The 13,280-nt window shown below is 39.5% G+C and overlaps 1 protein-coding gene across 1 annotated transcript in view; it reads right to left on the reverse strand.

The window, feature by feature from the left end:
- Window positions 1-13,280, reverse strand: part of ARAP2 (ArfGAP with RhoGAP domain, ankyrin repeat and PH domain 2) — a 214,000-nt gene that overhangs the window by 162,394 nt on the left and 38,326 nt on the right. Inside the window, exons 5-7 of the mRNA XM_054030499.1 lie at window positions 10,140-10,228; window positions 8,912-9,274; window positions 2,160-2,229 (exon numbers count right to left, since the gene is read on the reverse strand). Coding sequence (XP_053886474.1) covers window positions 2,160-2,229; window positions 8,912-9,274; window positions 10,140-10,228 — 522 coding nt within the window. The remainder of the gene's footprint in view (window positions 1-2,159; window positions 2,230-8,911; window positions 9,275-10,139; window positions 10,229-13,280) is intronic.

Below are 13,280 nucleotides of genomic sequence, written 5' to 3' on the forward strand. Positions count from 1 at the left end.
CCTAATCCAAGGGTGAGAAGAAGAGGGGGCTAAAGAGATGTTAAGTCAGGCTTTTATAGGTTCCTTATTGCCTTCCTCAAAACACATTCGCACCTATGCTAGGGTTTATGAGGGATCCTCAGAAGGCATCCTTATGACTGGCTTCTCCCATTCCTGCACCAAATGTAGTAAGGGCTGAAGTGGCAGGGAGGCTCTCATCCCAAGCATTTATCTTCAGTTATCTTTTTAATTGTTTTACCTAGTACAGATGTATGGCTCAATAATCGATAATAAAGTCAGTTTTAGCGCCTTTTCTCTTCAATACATTAGTTACAATGGTGACCATGCTTCAGTCAAATGCTGAATTCTCTATATTGTTAGTGGCTTTACTTTTTTCGTCAGCTCCTGCCCTTGTGTGAATGCCATCTAGGACTAGTGATTCACTGCCATTTGAATCTTGAAATTATTTTATCACTTTCTCCATCTCCCTGATCATGCCTTACTTTTACATCGAGTGTAACAAAGTAATCTTGGGTAGGCCTTCTCCCTTACCCCCAGTTAATTTACATGGTGAAGATTCATGAAAAGAAATCATTCAGCTTTTGTCTAATCTCCTTATCCCCTTCAGTGTAGTCCTTATGCCCTGGTAGTATATCAGACCATTCTGTGCTATACATTTCTCATTTGTTCTTAAGGATCTAAATAATCATAATATAAAGCCCCTACAGGAGTTTTGATTATTGGTCTCCACCATAGCTTTCAGAAAAGTCACAGCCTTTGCAAAGAGAGATGGCCTTGGTCACTGGTGTTTTGTTTTAGCCAGGCACTCCTATTGTTTCTTTGCCAGAAAATGCTCTCAATGTTTCAAATAAACTCATATCCATACACTCCCAGCCCCAACACACATACACACACACAAATGTGTGTCTTGGTCTGGAGGTTAGTTCAGTTCATTTTCTTCTACTTAAAAGAAGATCAGGATCTTGTGAACCATAGGGCAAGAGGTAGTTCTCTTGTGGGTGAATACTGCTTGAGAGATAGGAAGCAAAGAACAGGAATAAATGGCCAACTTTCAGCAACAAAATATCTAGGTACCCAGGGGATGAGTCCTGGAACTGATAGTGTTCAATATATTTAGCAGTGATCTGGAAGAGTAGTAGAGTGAAACGTTATATAAAACTCCTATATAACCAATTTTCATCAAGGAACAAGAAGTCTTTTGATGAAAAGCTGATGCAACTAATTTAAAATGGGTAAAAAGTTATTTTGTACAACATATATCAAAAGATAACTTACCTATGGAATTCACAGTTGCCAAGACAAATAGTTTAATAAGATTTTTCAACACAAGACAACACACACACACATACACACACAGGACAGTAGTGGGAGTAACAAGAGCTGCTTCATTTACATTAACTGTGGCAAAAGTTTAGCAGCCATCAATTCTCAGGTTTGGAAGTATAAGCCAATAGCCAGTGGGCGTCAGGAAGAAATTCTTTCCACTCCCCAATTGCATAGCACTATACAGCTTAGAATATTGTTGGCTTTATATACAAGCCAATTCAGATAAAAGCTAGTCAGTCTTGTTCAATATGGCGATTCCCAGAAGAAAGTTAAAATCAGGAACAGAAATCACACACTGATTAATGAAAAAAAGATGTGTGCCAAATTCAATCCCTTTTTCAAGCTTATCACTGCTTATCCATCATGCTCTCAGCTTGCCATGACAAGCCAGGACAAAAGTCACTACCATCAGCTAAATAGAATTTGATCCCCGCAGTATGGTTTGCATGATCTTGTTCAGTTTTTCAGATATTCTGCAGTACACGTCTTCTACAAAAAAAGCAGAAGTTCTGAGAATACCTCTCTGGAAAGGTCAGGAAGGGGATCAGAAAAAAAGAAATATTAGCGGAAGATCCCAACAGTATCTTCAAACATTTAATATAGTGTCACATCCTAATATTTTGCAAGTGAAAATACTATTTATAAATTAGTATTTGTTTATAACTTGTTTCTATTTATTTTTGAATTCTTTTATGTTACAGTAAGCATAGCTCATCTGCACTTTACCTTTCCAGTTAAATGGTAGGAGACCAAAACATACTTATTTAAAACACACACACACACACACACACACACACACACACACACACACACACACACACAGAGATGCTTACCTTATCATTATTGTAATAAGAAATACTGTCTCCATCAAACTTAACCCAGCGCTTCTGAAACATACGTTTTCTGTAAATTAAAAATTAAATATTTTTAAATTATTATTAAAAAAAAGGTAGTACCACATTGAAAAGTTCCCAGTAGAAAATAGAGAACAATAGGAAGAGTGAATGCATGCCTAACATTATTTAGGCCTAAACATTTACAAAATTAGAACAGTCTCATTTTTCAGTTCAGCCACATTATCTTTTCAATATTTTAAAATATTGGTTTCCGATACAAGAAAACAGAATGATCACTACCATTAAGTGCAGTGTTGCCAATTTATTTATGATCTATTTCATATTTTTATCAACATTATAATCTTCCCTATCATAACCACCTTTTTTGGTTATATTGATAATATTAACAAATCAAAACTGAAGCACTTTCAGCAATTTACTTTTACAACTTAGTAGGCAATGAATTTTAAACCACACAGGGGATCTGGAAGAAGCAAGATGTTTTCTCTCACATCCCTATCCCTGCAGACAAAGTCTACTTGTACTTCCATGTCAGTACATCCCACTAGTGGACAGGAAGCTAAGGCCTGGTCTACACTACGGGGTTAGGTCAAATTTAGCCACATTAGGTTGATTTAAAAATGACTGTCCACACAACCAACCCTGTTCCGTCGACCTAAAGGGCTCTTAAAATCAACAACTTTTGTACTCCTCCCTGGTGAGGGGAATAGTGCTAAAATCGACTTTGCTGGATCGAATTTGGGGTAGTGCAGACGCAAATCGACTATTGGCCTGTGGGAGCTATCCCAGAGTGCTCCATTGTGACTGCTCTGGACAGCACTTTGAACTCCGATGCACTAGCCAGGTACACAGGAAAAGCCCCGGGAACTTCTGAATTTCATTTCCTGTTTGGTCAGCATGGCGAACTCAGCAGCATGGGTGACCATGCAGTCCCCCCAGAACTGTAGAGCGTAGAATGTTTCTACGCTCCCCTATCATCTCCGTCCATGAGGTTATCGCAGATTAGAAGGTGAAAAAAACCACACTCGCGATGACATGTTTTCTGAGCTCATGCAGTCCTCTTGCACTGCTAGGGCACAGCTTAATGCATGGAGGCATTCAGTGGCAGAGGCCAAGAAAGAATTAAGTGAGCACGAAGAGCGGAGGCAGGACGCAATGCTGAGGCTAATGGGGGAGCAAACGGACATAATGAAGCATCTGTTGGAGCTGCAGAAAAGCCAACAAGAGCACAGACCCCCCGCTACATCCACTGTATAACCGCCTACCGTCCTCCCCATGTTCCATAGCCTCCTCACCCAGACGCCCAAGAACATGGGGGGAGAGGGGCGTCTCTGGGCACCCAGCCCCTCCACTCCAGAGGATGGCCCAAGCAACCGAAGGCTGTCATTCAAGCAGTTTGATTTTTAGTGTGGCTACAATAAGCAATGTGACCTTGTCCTTCCCTTCTCCCCCACCCCATCTGGGTTACCGTGTCCGTTATCTCTTTTTATATATATATATATATATATAATTAATAAAGAAAGAATGCATGGTTTCAAAACAATAGTTACTTTATTTCGAAGGGGAAAGGATGGTTGGCTTACAGGGAATTAAAATCAACAAAAGGGGCGGGTTTGCATCAAGAAAAAACACACACAACTGTCACACCGAAGTCTAGCCAGTCATGAAACTGGTTTTCAAAGCCTCTTTGATGTGCAGTGCGCCTTGCTGTGCTCTTCTAATTGTCCTGGTGTCTGGCGCGAAACGATTGTCTACCGTTGCTTTCACAGAGGGAGGGACGACTGACAGCATGTACCCAAAACCACCCGCGACAATGTTTTTGCCCCATCAGGCACTGGGAGCTTAATCCAGAATTCCAATGGGCGGGATAGCTACCCACAGTGCACTGCTCCGTAAGTGGATGCTAGCCATAGTAGTCAGGATGCACTCTGCCGACTTAATGCGCTTAGTGTGGACATACGCAACTGACTGTATACAATCGATTTCTAAAAATCGACTTCTATAAAATTGACCTAATTTCATAGTGTAGATTACCCTAAGAAACCACCACACAAGAGCATAAGCCACACTCTACCACAGCCCAAAGGTGCTGATAAAATACTCCCAGAGTGTTTACCACCATCTTCAGCTGGCCAAGAGACCATAATCCTTCCTCTGCAACATGGACTCTGCCAAAGTAATTTTGCCTCCATCACTTCCAGTCTGAATCTACCATTTAAGATACCTCAAAAGCTAGGACTGATGCAAAATGCAGTTGCCTACTAATCATGTGGAAAAGGCTGACATAAGCATCTCTGGTTCAGTTCAAACTTGTTGATCATCTACAAAGCCTTAAATGGCCTGGGACATTGATGTTTAACACTATTTATCTCCTTATGATCAGTCATGATGGTTCTGATCAGCTAAAATATTTTGTCATCAGTCCCCAGGTGAACTTCAGAGTGGCAAGTCATTCTTTAATGGAGGGATCTGACAACCAATATCTGTGTAAATTCCATCTCTGCTACTTATAAACAACAATAATAGACTGCAAGGGTTAATGAGAAACTATCTAGTTTATCTTCAGTAATATAAAAAAACGGTTAAAATTATACTACTTCTGAAACTCTGCAGTTTTAGAGACACATTTTCTTGCTTTTTAAAATGACAAACTCCTGACCCATTGAAATAAATGGGATTTTTGCCATCGAATTCAATGGAATCAGGATTTCACCCTACATCTTTTTATCATCCATGCTGCTGTTTCGACACACACAAATGGGGGGAACTGACCATCTAAATAGGACAAACAGTGTAATTCAATATACAGTGTTCAAGTGCAAAAAATAAGCAAACTGAAGAAACAACAATTTCTCCCAAAACTGTTCTAGAGAAACTTAGGTGTTTGTAACAACAGATAGAAGAATTTCAGACAGGTGTGGGTTTCTTTACGTTAATAGCATCTCTTTAAAGGCCTGCCCCCACTCCAGCTCTCAAAACAAGATGAACTCCTTTGATGAATTATTACTCAAATCAATTGTACATTTTATAGAATTATTATTGCGCAAAAAGTTATATGTGTACATGCCAAAGCCACAGAAGTCTCTGAAAACATCCGGTACTCCTTTATTCAATCTCTCATCAAAATGTTTGATATCATCGAAAGAATGCTAAAAAAAAAAAATGCTAAAAAATCAGATTCCTAATCTAAAGAAAAATGGGAGCTCACCATAAGAAGTGTTGCAAAGTAAACTGAGACAGTGGAAAGAAAACCTCTCTCAGATGAGAACCATAGGAAGAAATAGACTAGACTAATAATAGACTAGGACTCCTAAAAATTTCTGAAGTCCCAGATGGGTTCAGGGACTAGTGCAGGCAAACATGTACTCAGGTCCATGCTGATTATTTGCACGCACCCTTGTCCCTTCAGTCCTCTATCATTAGGCACACACTCCTTCTTGGGAATCTCTCAGCAAAAGTGAGAATGTTCCCTGATTTGGTTTGCTGCTGTCCCATCTTCAGTGTTCCCAGAAGTCATAAGGAAAAGGAACACAGAATCCACAAGTACAGGGGATCAAGGATTGGCTGCTCCTCATGGAGACAGAGTTAAGGTTTTAGGTGCCTTGGAGCCAGGGGTGAAAGTAACTTAAAGGACTTGCCACTACGCTGGAGTCCTGAGCAGGAGGTGGGGCCTCAAACCAGAAGAGTCAGGGCCTTTAAATACCCGGGCTCTTTAAATCAAGATTTAAAGGGCCCGAGGCTCCAGCTCCAGTAGCAGCGGCTGGGAGCCCTGGGCCCTTTAAATCACCGCCGGAGGCCCATGGTAGCAGTAGGTGTGGTGGCGGCCGGGAGCCCTGGGGCTCGGGCAGCAATTTAAAGAGCCTGGGGCTCCAGCCACTGCCGGGAGCCCCGGGCCCTTTAAATTGCCGGCCTGGGGGAAGCTGCCCACTGCCTGTACGGTCGGCTGCGTACTGGCTCTTGCCGGTACGCCGGACCAGACCGGCTTACTTTCAACTCCTGCTTGGAGCCCCAAGAGAGAAGTTTGAGAACCTGTAGCAACTGGCTCATTGCCATCTAGGGTGATCAGATAGTAAATGTGAAAAATCAGGATGGGGTGGGGAGTAATAGGTGCCTATATAAGAAAAAGCTCCAAATATCGGGATTGTCCCTATAAAATCAGGACAACTGTCACCCTATTGCCATCCCACCAAAAAGGGTACTTCAGGATACAGTTCACATGACCAACAAGCCATTTACCACCCACACCCCTATTCCCAGAGTTTGCATCTACTCAAGGCCATGGACTACCAAGTACAATATATGAAACAAAATTCCATTAAAAAATATGCATTATTAACTGGAGTGATTTAACATGATTTGTATTTTTGATTTAGTTGGGGATTGGTCCTGCTTTGAGCAGGGAGTTGGACTAGATGGCCTCCTGAGGTCCCTTTCAACTCTGATATTCTATGATTCTATGATTATTAAGAGCAAACGGAGATGATAAACTCTATATAAAGACCACTTTAAAAAAAACTACATGAACCTGAGATAGTCCATTCTGTTCATTAAAAACATTGATGGCCCATTAGTTATCTGTATATGAGTTTCAATTCTAAAACCTATTAAACAGTTAATTAAGCAAGAATGAGACCCCTCTCTAACATCTTTTTTTCCCAACATTATTTCCCTTCCTGCTAAATGAGTGCTCTGCTTTAAGATTAGTAGACTGTGAGAGTTTATCAAAACTTTAATTAAATAACAGCAGCTCTGGTTTAATTAACTAACATGTATTTTATGACAACAATAAATCATAACTGTTCTCAACCTGAAAAGGCCAGTGTAAAATCCAGTTTCCATTAAAAATGTCAATAAATACTACAAGTACTACCTCAACATGCTGTGCAGAGGAAAAAGGAAATTCAGTTTTATATACCAAGTAAACTGAGCGGCTTTATATATTTTAGAGAATTAAGTGGAGAGAGAAAAACTGTGCTCTAATTTTAAGATTTGCAATGAACATAAAATAGAATTCTCAGGGTATAAGTTCTATTTAGCATCTTGTTACACAGCTTTTCCTAAAGTGTGGGACACATACTTGGAGTTTAAATAGGGCCCATGACTCAGTTCATTGGTACATGAATTACAACGCAAGTGTTCTGCACAGCTCTGCTAACTATTTAATGTTATGGCCAGTTTGATATCTTTTGCAGATAGTAAGTTCAGAGGAGAGCCATGAAAATGATTAAAGGATTAGAAAACATGTCTTATAGATAGATCCTTGATAGACTCAAGGATCTCAATTTAGCTTATCAAAGAGAAGGTAAAGGGGCAACTTGATTACAGACTATAAGTACCTACATGGGGAACAAATATTTGATAGTCAGCTCTTCAATCTAGCAGAGAAAGGTATAACAGGATCCAATGATTGGAAGTTGAAGTTAGACAAATTTACACTAGAAATAAGGCATGAGTTTTTAAAACCGTGAGGGTAATTAACCATAGGAACAATTTACCAAGGGTTGTGGTGGATTCCACTGACAATTTTAAAAATCAGAATTGGATGTTTTTTCCTTTTTAAAAAAAAATGTGCTGTAGGGATTTTTTGGGAGAAGTTCTGTGGCCTGTGTTATACAAGAGGTCAGATTAGATTATCTCAGTGGTCCCTTCTGGCCTTGGAATCTATGAATTAGTGGAATATCATTTCCCATTCAGGTGTCCACACTTCAAAAAATGTGTGAACAAATTGGAAGAAAGTTCAGAAGAAGAGAGAGACAAGAATGATCAGAGGTCTAGAAAACCTGCTTTAAAGTGAAAAACTAAAGTTTAATGTATTTAATTTACTGAAGATAAGGTTCACAAGTGACCTGATTAGAGTCTACAAGTACATACATGGGAAAGAGCTAAATGACAGCAGATGGCTCTTTAATATAGCACAAAAAGGTAAAAAAGGAAAGAGATTCAATGATTCAAAAAATAAACCTAGTCAAATTCATATTATGAAAAGATGCAAATTTTAACAGGGTAATTAACTATTAGAACAATGTAACTAGGATATAGTGGATTCTCCAGCCTTTGTGGTCTTTAAATCAAGACTAGATGTTTTTCTAAAAGACATGCTGTAGCTCAAAGAAGTTATGGGCTTCAGGTGATGGATGATGTTCTTTTGTGCGTGCTTTGCAGAAGGTTAGACCAAAAAATAAATTGTGCCTCATGAACTTAAAAAAAAAAAAAAAAAAGCTATGAATCAGATCAGAAGATAAGGCAGCACTGGAACCAAAAAGCCTCAGCAATGAAACTCAGCAATGTTTCCAATCTAGGAAGCGATTTTTATATGTACCTACAACAAGTCTGGTAAATGGAATCTTACAACACCAGAGTCCATTGTATTTCTGATTGTGGTCCAATGAAGAACTTTTCTAAAAAGTTTCAGGATAAGACACAATAACAATTTATAACAGAATTCACAACCTATAATTTGTAAGTGCTTGCTAACTGTTTCATTAAAAACGTATCTTTCCTTAAGTGCACCTATTAATCAATCTCTGGAATGAGCAACATTATTTCAAAAATTGAAAAGAATTCAAAAGAAAAAATCTACACCATATTTATTACTAATGTTCCCATCTGTTCCCCAATAAACCCTACTTTTTCCCAAAAGAAAACAATTACTATTTGGACAAATATAACTCATTTTCATAACATGCAAACATAAGATGTATTAAATAATAATAGAAAATACTACATACCCCTGAGGTGACAGTTTATCCAACCACCCTGCTTTAACCTTCTTTACTGATGATCCATAAAAACAGGCATAGGGTGTTATTGAATCGTTCGGGGTGATAATTTGTTTATCACCAAATGGCAGAAAATAAATTGATTCTTTAACAGACTGTTCCAGATTTCTGCTTCGGTTCTTAGTAGGGAATGAAGAATACTTTTTGGCTTTATGGTTTTTTGTTCTTAAATATGGAGAACATTCTTCCACAGTAGTATATTCAGATTCACTAGCAAGTTGTTCTGGAAACATAAATGTATCCTCTTGAGATATCAATTCATTTTTCACATGGTCCTCAGAGGATGCTTTCCCTTTCTGGATATTAAATACACTAGAAGAAAACAACAGAATTTTACTCTTGGTTTATTAAATAAGTACATTGCATAAATAAACAAAACTAATAATAATAATTATTATTGTAAACAGTCATTCTAAATTGCTATGAGGTTAGAGACCTTACACTGAAACAAACCACATTTACTTTAATAGTGACCAAGAGTGAATCCTACCATGCCCAATCACTGTGTTTAGCAGTAACACAATATTTATTGGTACATTAGGAGGTCGGAATGACTTCCTGAGGGCTCTTCCAATTCTAATCTTCTATGATTCTATGCATTTTGCAGAACTTCAAAGGGAATTCATTGTCCCCAGCATACTGGACCCCATTCATGTCTTCAGGGTTGTGGCCTGGTCTGTTTCCAAGTGAGATCAGGTTAACCCTTTAAAATCTTCAATGGGCAAATTGGCATTAGTTGACAGCTCCCATATGTTGTAGATTGGGGCTGGAGTGTGAGGTAAGTATCACAGCCCCACCCCAAAAGTAAGTACTGGCGTTGGTGGGGGGAAGGGAAGATGGAGGTTGCATGCAGGCAACGGTCCCCTAGAAGGTATCTAAGATAAAGTTCACAATTTCCCTGCTTTCATGGGAGGGACTGCCAGCAAAACAAGGTGATTCAAACTATATCAACTTAAGTCTGAATAAAGTTCAGGAACCAGGGGGAAGATGTTCCCAGATTGTCATGGACTACAAACTCAGACTGATTTTGGGGAGGGGTCAGATCTCCATAAACATATTATGCCATCCTGATTGTGATCCCAGGGATGCAGGTCAACCATTTTACTGTATTTCAATAAAGAAGTTGATGACAGGTGTGAGAATTGGTTTAAACTTGTTCTTAATTCATAAGTAATACCGTGATTTATCATGAAGACAATGCTCTTCAGTCACTTCTTTATCTTCAATTTTTTCTTCAAAAGCCAAGAATTCATTTCCACAGATTTCCTGGAAAAAAGAAATCAATTATAGAGACATGCATTTGGTTTGGATTGCTACATGACCTCAATGTTTTTGCAAATATAAAATCAGGAACACGACACCCACTGTAGTAAAGGTGCCACTCTGACATTTAAGCACTTCTTCTTTGCATACAATATAAGGACAGGTGATCTCAAATGCTTCCAAATAAAGACCAAATTATTTAAAGGTAAGTATTTCACAAATTTTCACTTTTCCCTATTTAAAAAACAAACTTCCAAAAGTTGATCTGACAACTTTATTACATTAACATTCAGTTTTCTTGTGTTTCCCACACCCTTTGGAACACAAAAAAACAAACCCCACAATATGCTCCTGTTTTATGATGGAAGCATATAAATGAACCCATTTAAGCTTTGAAGTGCACTTATATCCAGCTAAATGGCGATGGAAAGGAAGGGTTTAGTTTCCAGCATTATTGTTGCTGGGAGGGGGGGAAGGCGGTTGGAGAAGCTGTACATCAAACTTACATTTGAAGGTTGTATCTCAGCAACAGAAAGAGACAGGACAACCATAAACTGAGCATGTGCAGAGTGCACCAGCATACATATATATAACTGACTCCTCAGATTGGACGCCTTTTAAAAGGAGCTTCTAAAACAAGATTGTTTGACTTGTACTATAGTTTAATCAATACATAAAACCATTTCTTGCTCAGGCCGCTCCTCAGACGTCTCCACTCCAATCAGTTGCCTTCCCTCCTGGTTTAACTCAGGCAGGTTTCCAGTCAATCTTCAGTGCAGATAACCACATGAATTCCCAGCTCCCTCATGTTGACTCATCTCTCAGCTGTAACACCTTAGTGACTGATTAATGATTTCCCCAGACATTGCCCATATAAACTGCAGCCTATTCTTCCCAGCTGCTCCCTTGACATCTTTCCTGTCCCAGTGGTGTAACATCTAATACCCAGCCACTTAGAATATACAATGATCAGGCTTTACCTAACTAGTCCAGAATACTAGTTTGCTACGTGTGTGTGTGTGTGTATGTGTGTATTATATATATATATATATAAAGTTACACAGACTTTGATAATTAAACTTTTCTTAAGAACTACATAGTATGTTCTTATGCATTCCTAAGATATTTGGAATATCTAGTGTTTTCTGATTTTTTCAGTAAATTTTAGTACCTTTCTTTTCCCACCACCACAAACCATATTCTGATGCAGTTGAACATTAGTAGTATGTGTTACCTTTAACAACTTGGAAATTTTGATTACCCACACTAAGAGAATACCAGCGTATTTTTGGTCTGTAGAAAGACTCAACATTATTCATGTTTATATTGTAACCAATTGTGTTTAATGAGATCTGAGTTTGTAAAGAAATAGCAATTCCATTCTATTAGGCAGATAATCCAATATACATGGCCTGTTTAATGGTAGAATAATTTTACATGTAGTGCCTTTATAAAAAGAAGGAGATTGTTGATAACCATCCTAAGTGTGTTTTTGTATTCTATTTTGTAACTATTCTAACCAGGGTAAGTAGCATTACGATAAGTTTCAACACTCCCAATACTGCAAAGGCATAACTTAGCAGATAAAAAAGATTTCTAGCCTAAATACAAGTATAGAAGATGCATTTTATTCATTTTTAAAGTATTTTCAACCTCAAGCACAAAATTAAATAATCAGTGTTAGCAAGACATTCTGCACATAAGGAGGGATGGGGGGAGCAAGAAGCTTAGAAAGTCATTTGTGTGACTTCTTTCCCTTCCTAGGGGCAAATAGCACATGACTTTATCTTTACTTCATGTAAATATAGAAATAGTTATATACTTGCAGAGGTATTAATCATAAGGCATTTTCTCCAGACTTTGAATCATGTGACCTTTTTCTGCATCCTGTCCAATTTTTCAAAATCCTTTTTAAAATGTTGACACCAGAACTGTCCACATAATTCCAGTATCAGTCTCCCCAGGGCCATACGCAGAGGTAAAATAATTACCTTGTTCTTACTCCTTATCTATACATCCAAAGGTCAAATTAGTGCCACAGCACCACATTGGAAGCTCATGTTTCGTTGCTTGTCCACTATGCACCTTAAATCCTTTTCAAAGTTACTACTTTCCAAGACACAGTACCCATTCTGTAGGTGTGGTCTACATTCCTTGTTCTTAGATATATAACTTTACATTTGGTTGTACTAAGGCAGAATTGGCCTAGTTTACCAAGAGATCCACATTGCCCTCTGTAGGACAGTGTTCTTCACTGCAAGGCCTGTGAGCTCTCATCGACCCTAAGTGCGGCTTGCTAAGTTCCCTCTAAGCTGCACAGCCGTGCAGCAGGCTATAAATAGCCACACAGCAGCTCTAAAGAGCCACGTAGCAGGGATCTGGAGAGGAGAGAGGTAGGGGGTGGGTGGGAACTGGGGAGGAGAGCAAGTTGGGGCTTGCAGGGCTGGTGTGGGCCTCTCCAGTGACCCCAGAGCTCCCTGCTACTGGACGGGAGAGAGGGTCCTCTTTACCCGGAGCTCCTGTGCTGCCTGCCAGCAGGTGGGAGAAAGGGCCCTTCCCTCGGAGCTCTGTGCTGCCTGCCGCCAGGGGGGAAAGAGGGCTGGGGGGAGTCCTCTGGCTCCAGCCCCGGGGCAGCCTGCCTGCATCCCAAACTCCTCATCCCCAGCCCCACCACAGAGTCCACATCCCCAGCCAGAGCCCTCCTTCCAACATCCCAACCCTCTGTCCCAGCCCTGAGCCCCCTCCCACACTCCACCCCCCTCATCCTCAGCTCCACCCACGGGGTGAAAAGAAAACAGAGGAACAAATTGACCAACCAACATCTGGACTGCCTTACTAGGATTGCAATGACAGATTACAAATACTCCATGAACAAAGTCAAGGAGGAACAGGCACACTTTCGCTCATCCAGTTTTTAAAGTAAGGTTTGCATTATTCTGCTCTTAAAAAGTTTACCTGCATAGGTACCTTTTTAATTCCATATATTTTCCTGGTTATTTTATAAAAGGAGTATCGTTTTATTGTACAAGTAGACTTTGTTTTAGTTACATGAGTG

The sequence above is a fragment of the Malaclemys terrapin genome, chromosome 5 (assembly GCF_027887155.1).
Source record: "Malaclemys terrapin pileata isolate rMalTer1 chromosome 5, rMalTer1.hap1, whole genome shotgun sequence".
Classification (NCBI taxonomy): domain Eukaryota; kingdom Metazoa; phylum Chordata; order Testudines; family Emydidae; genus Malaclemys; species Malaclemys terrapin.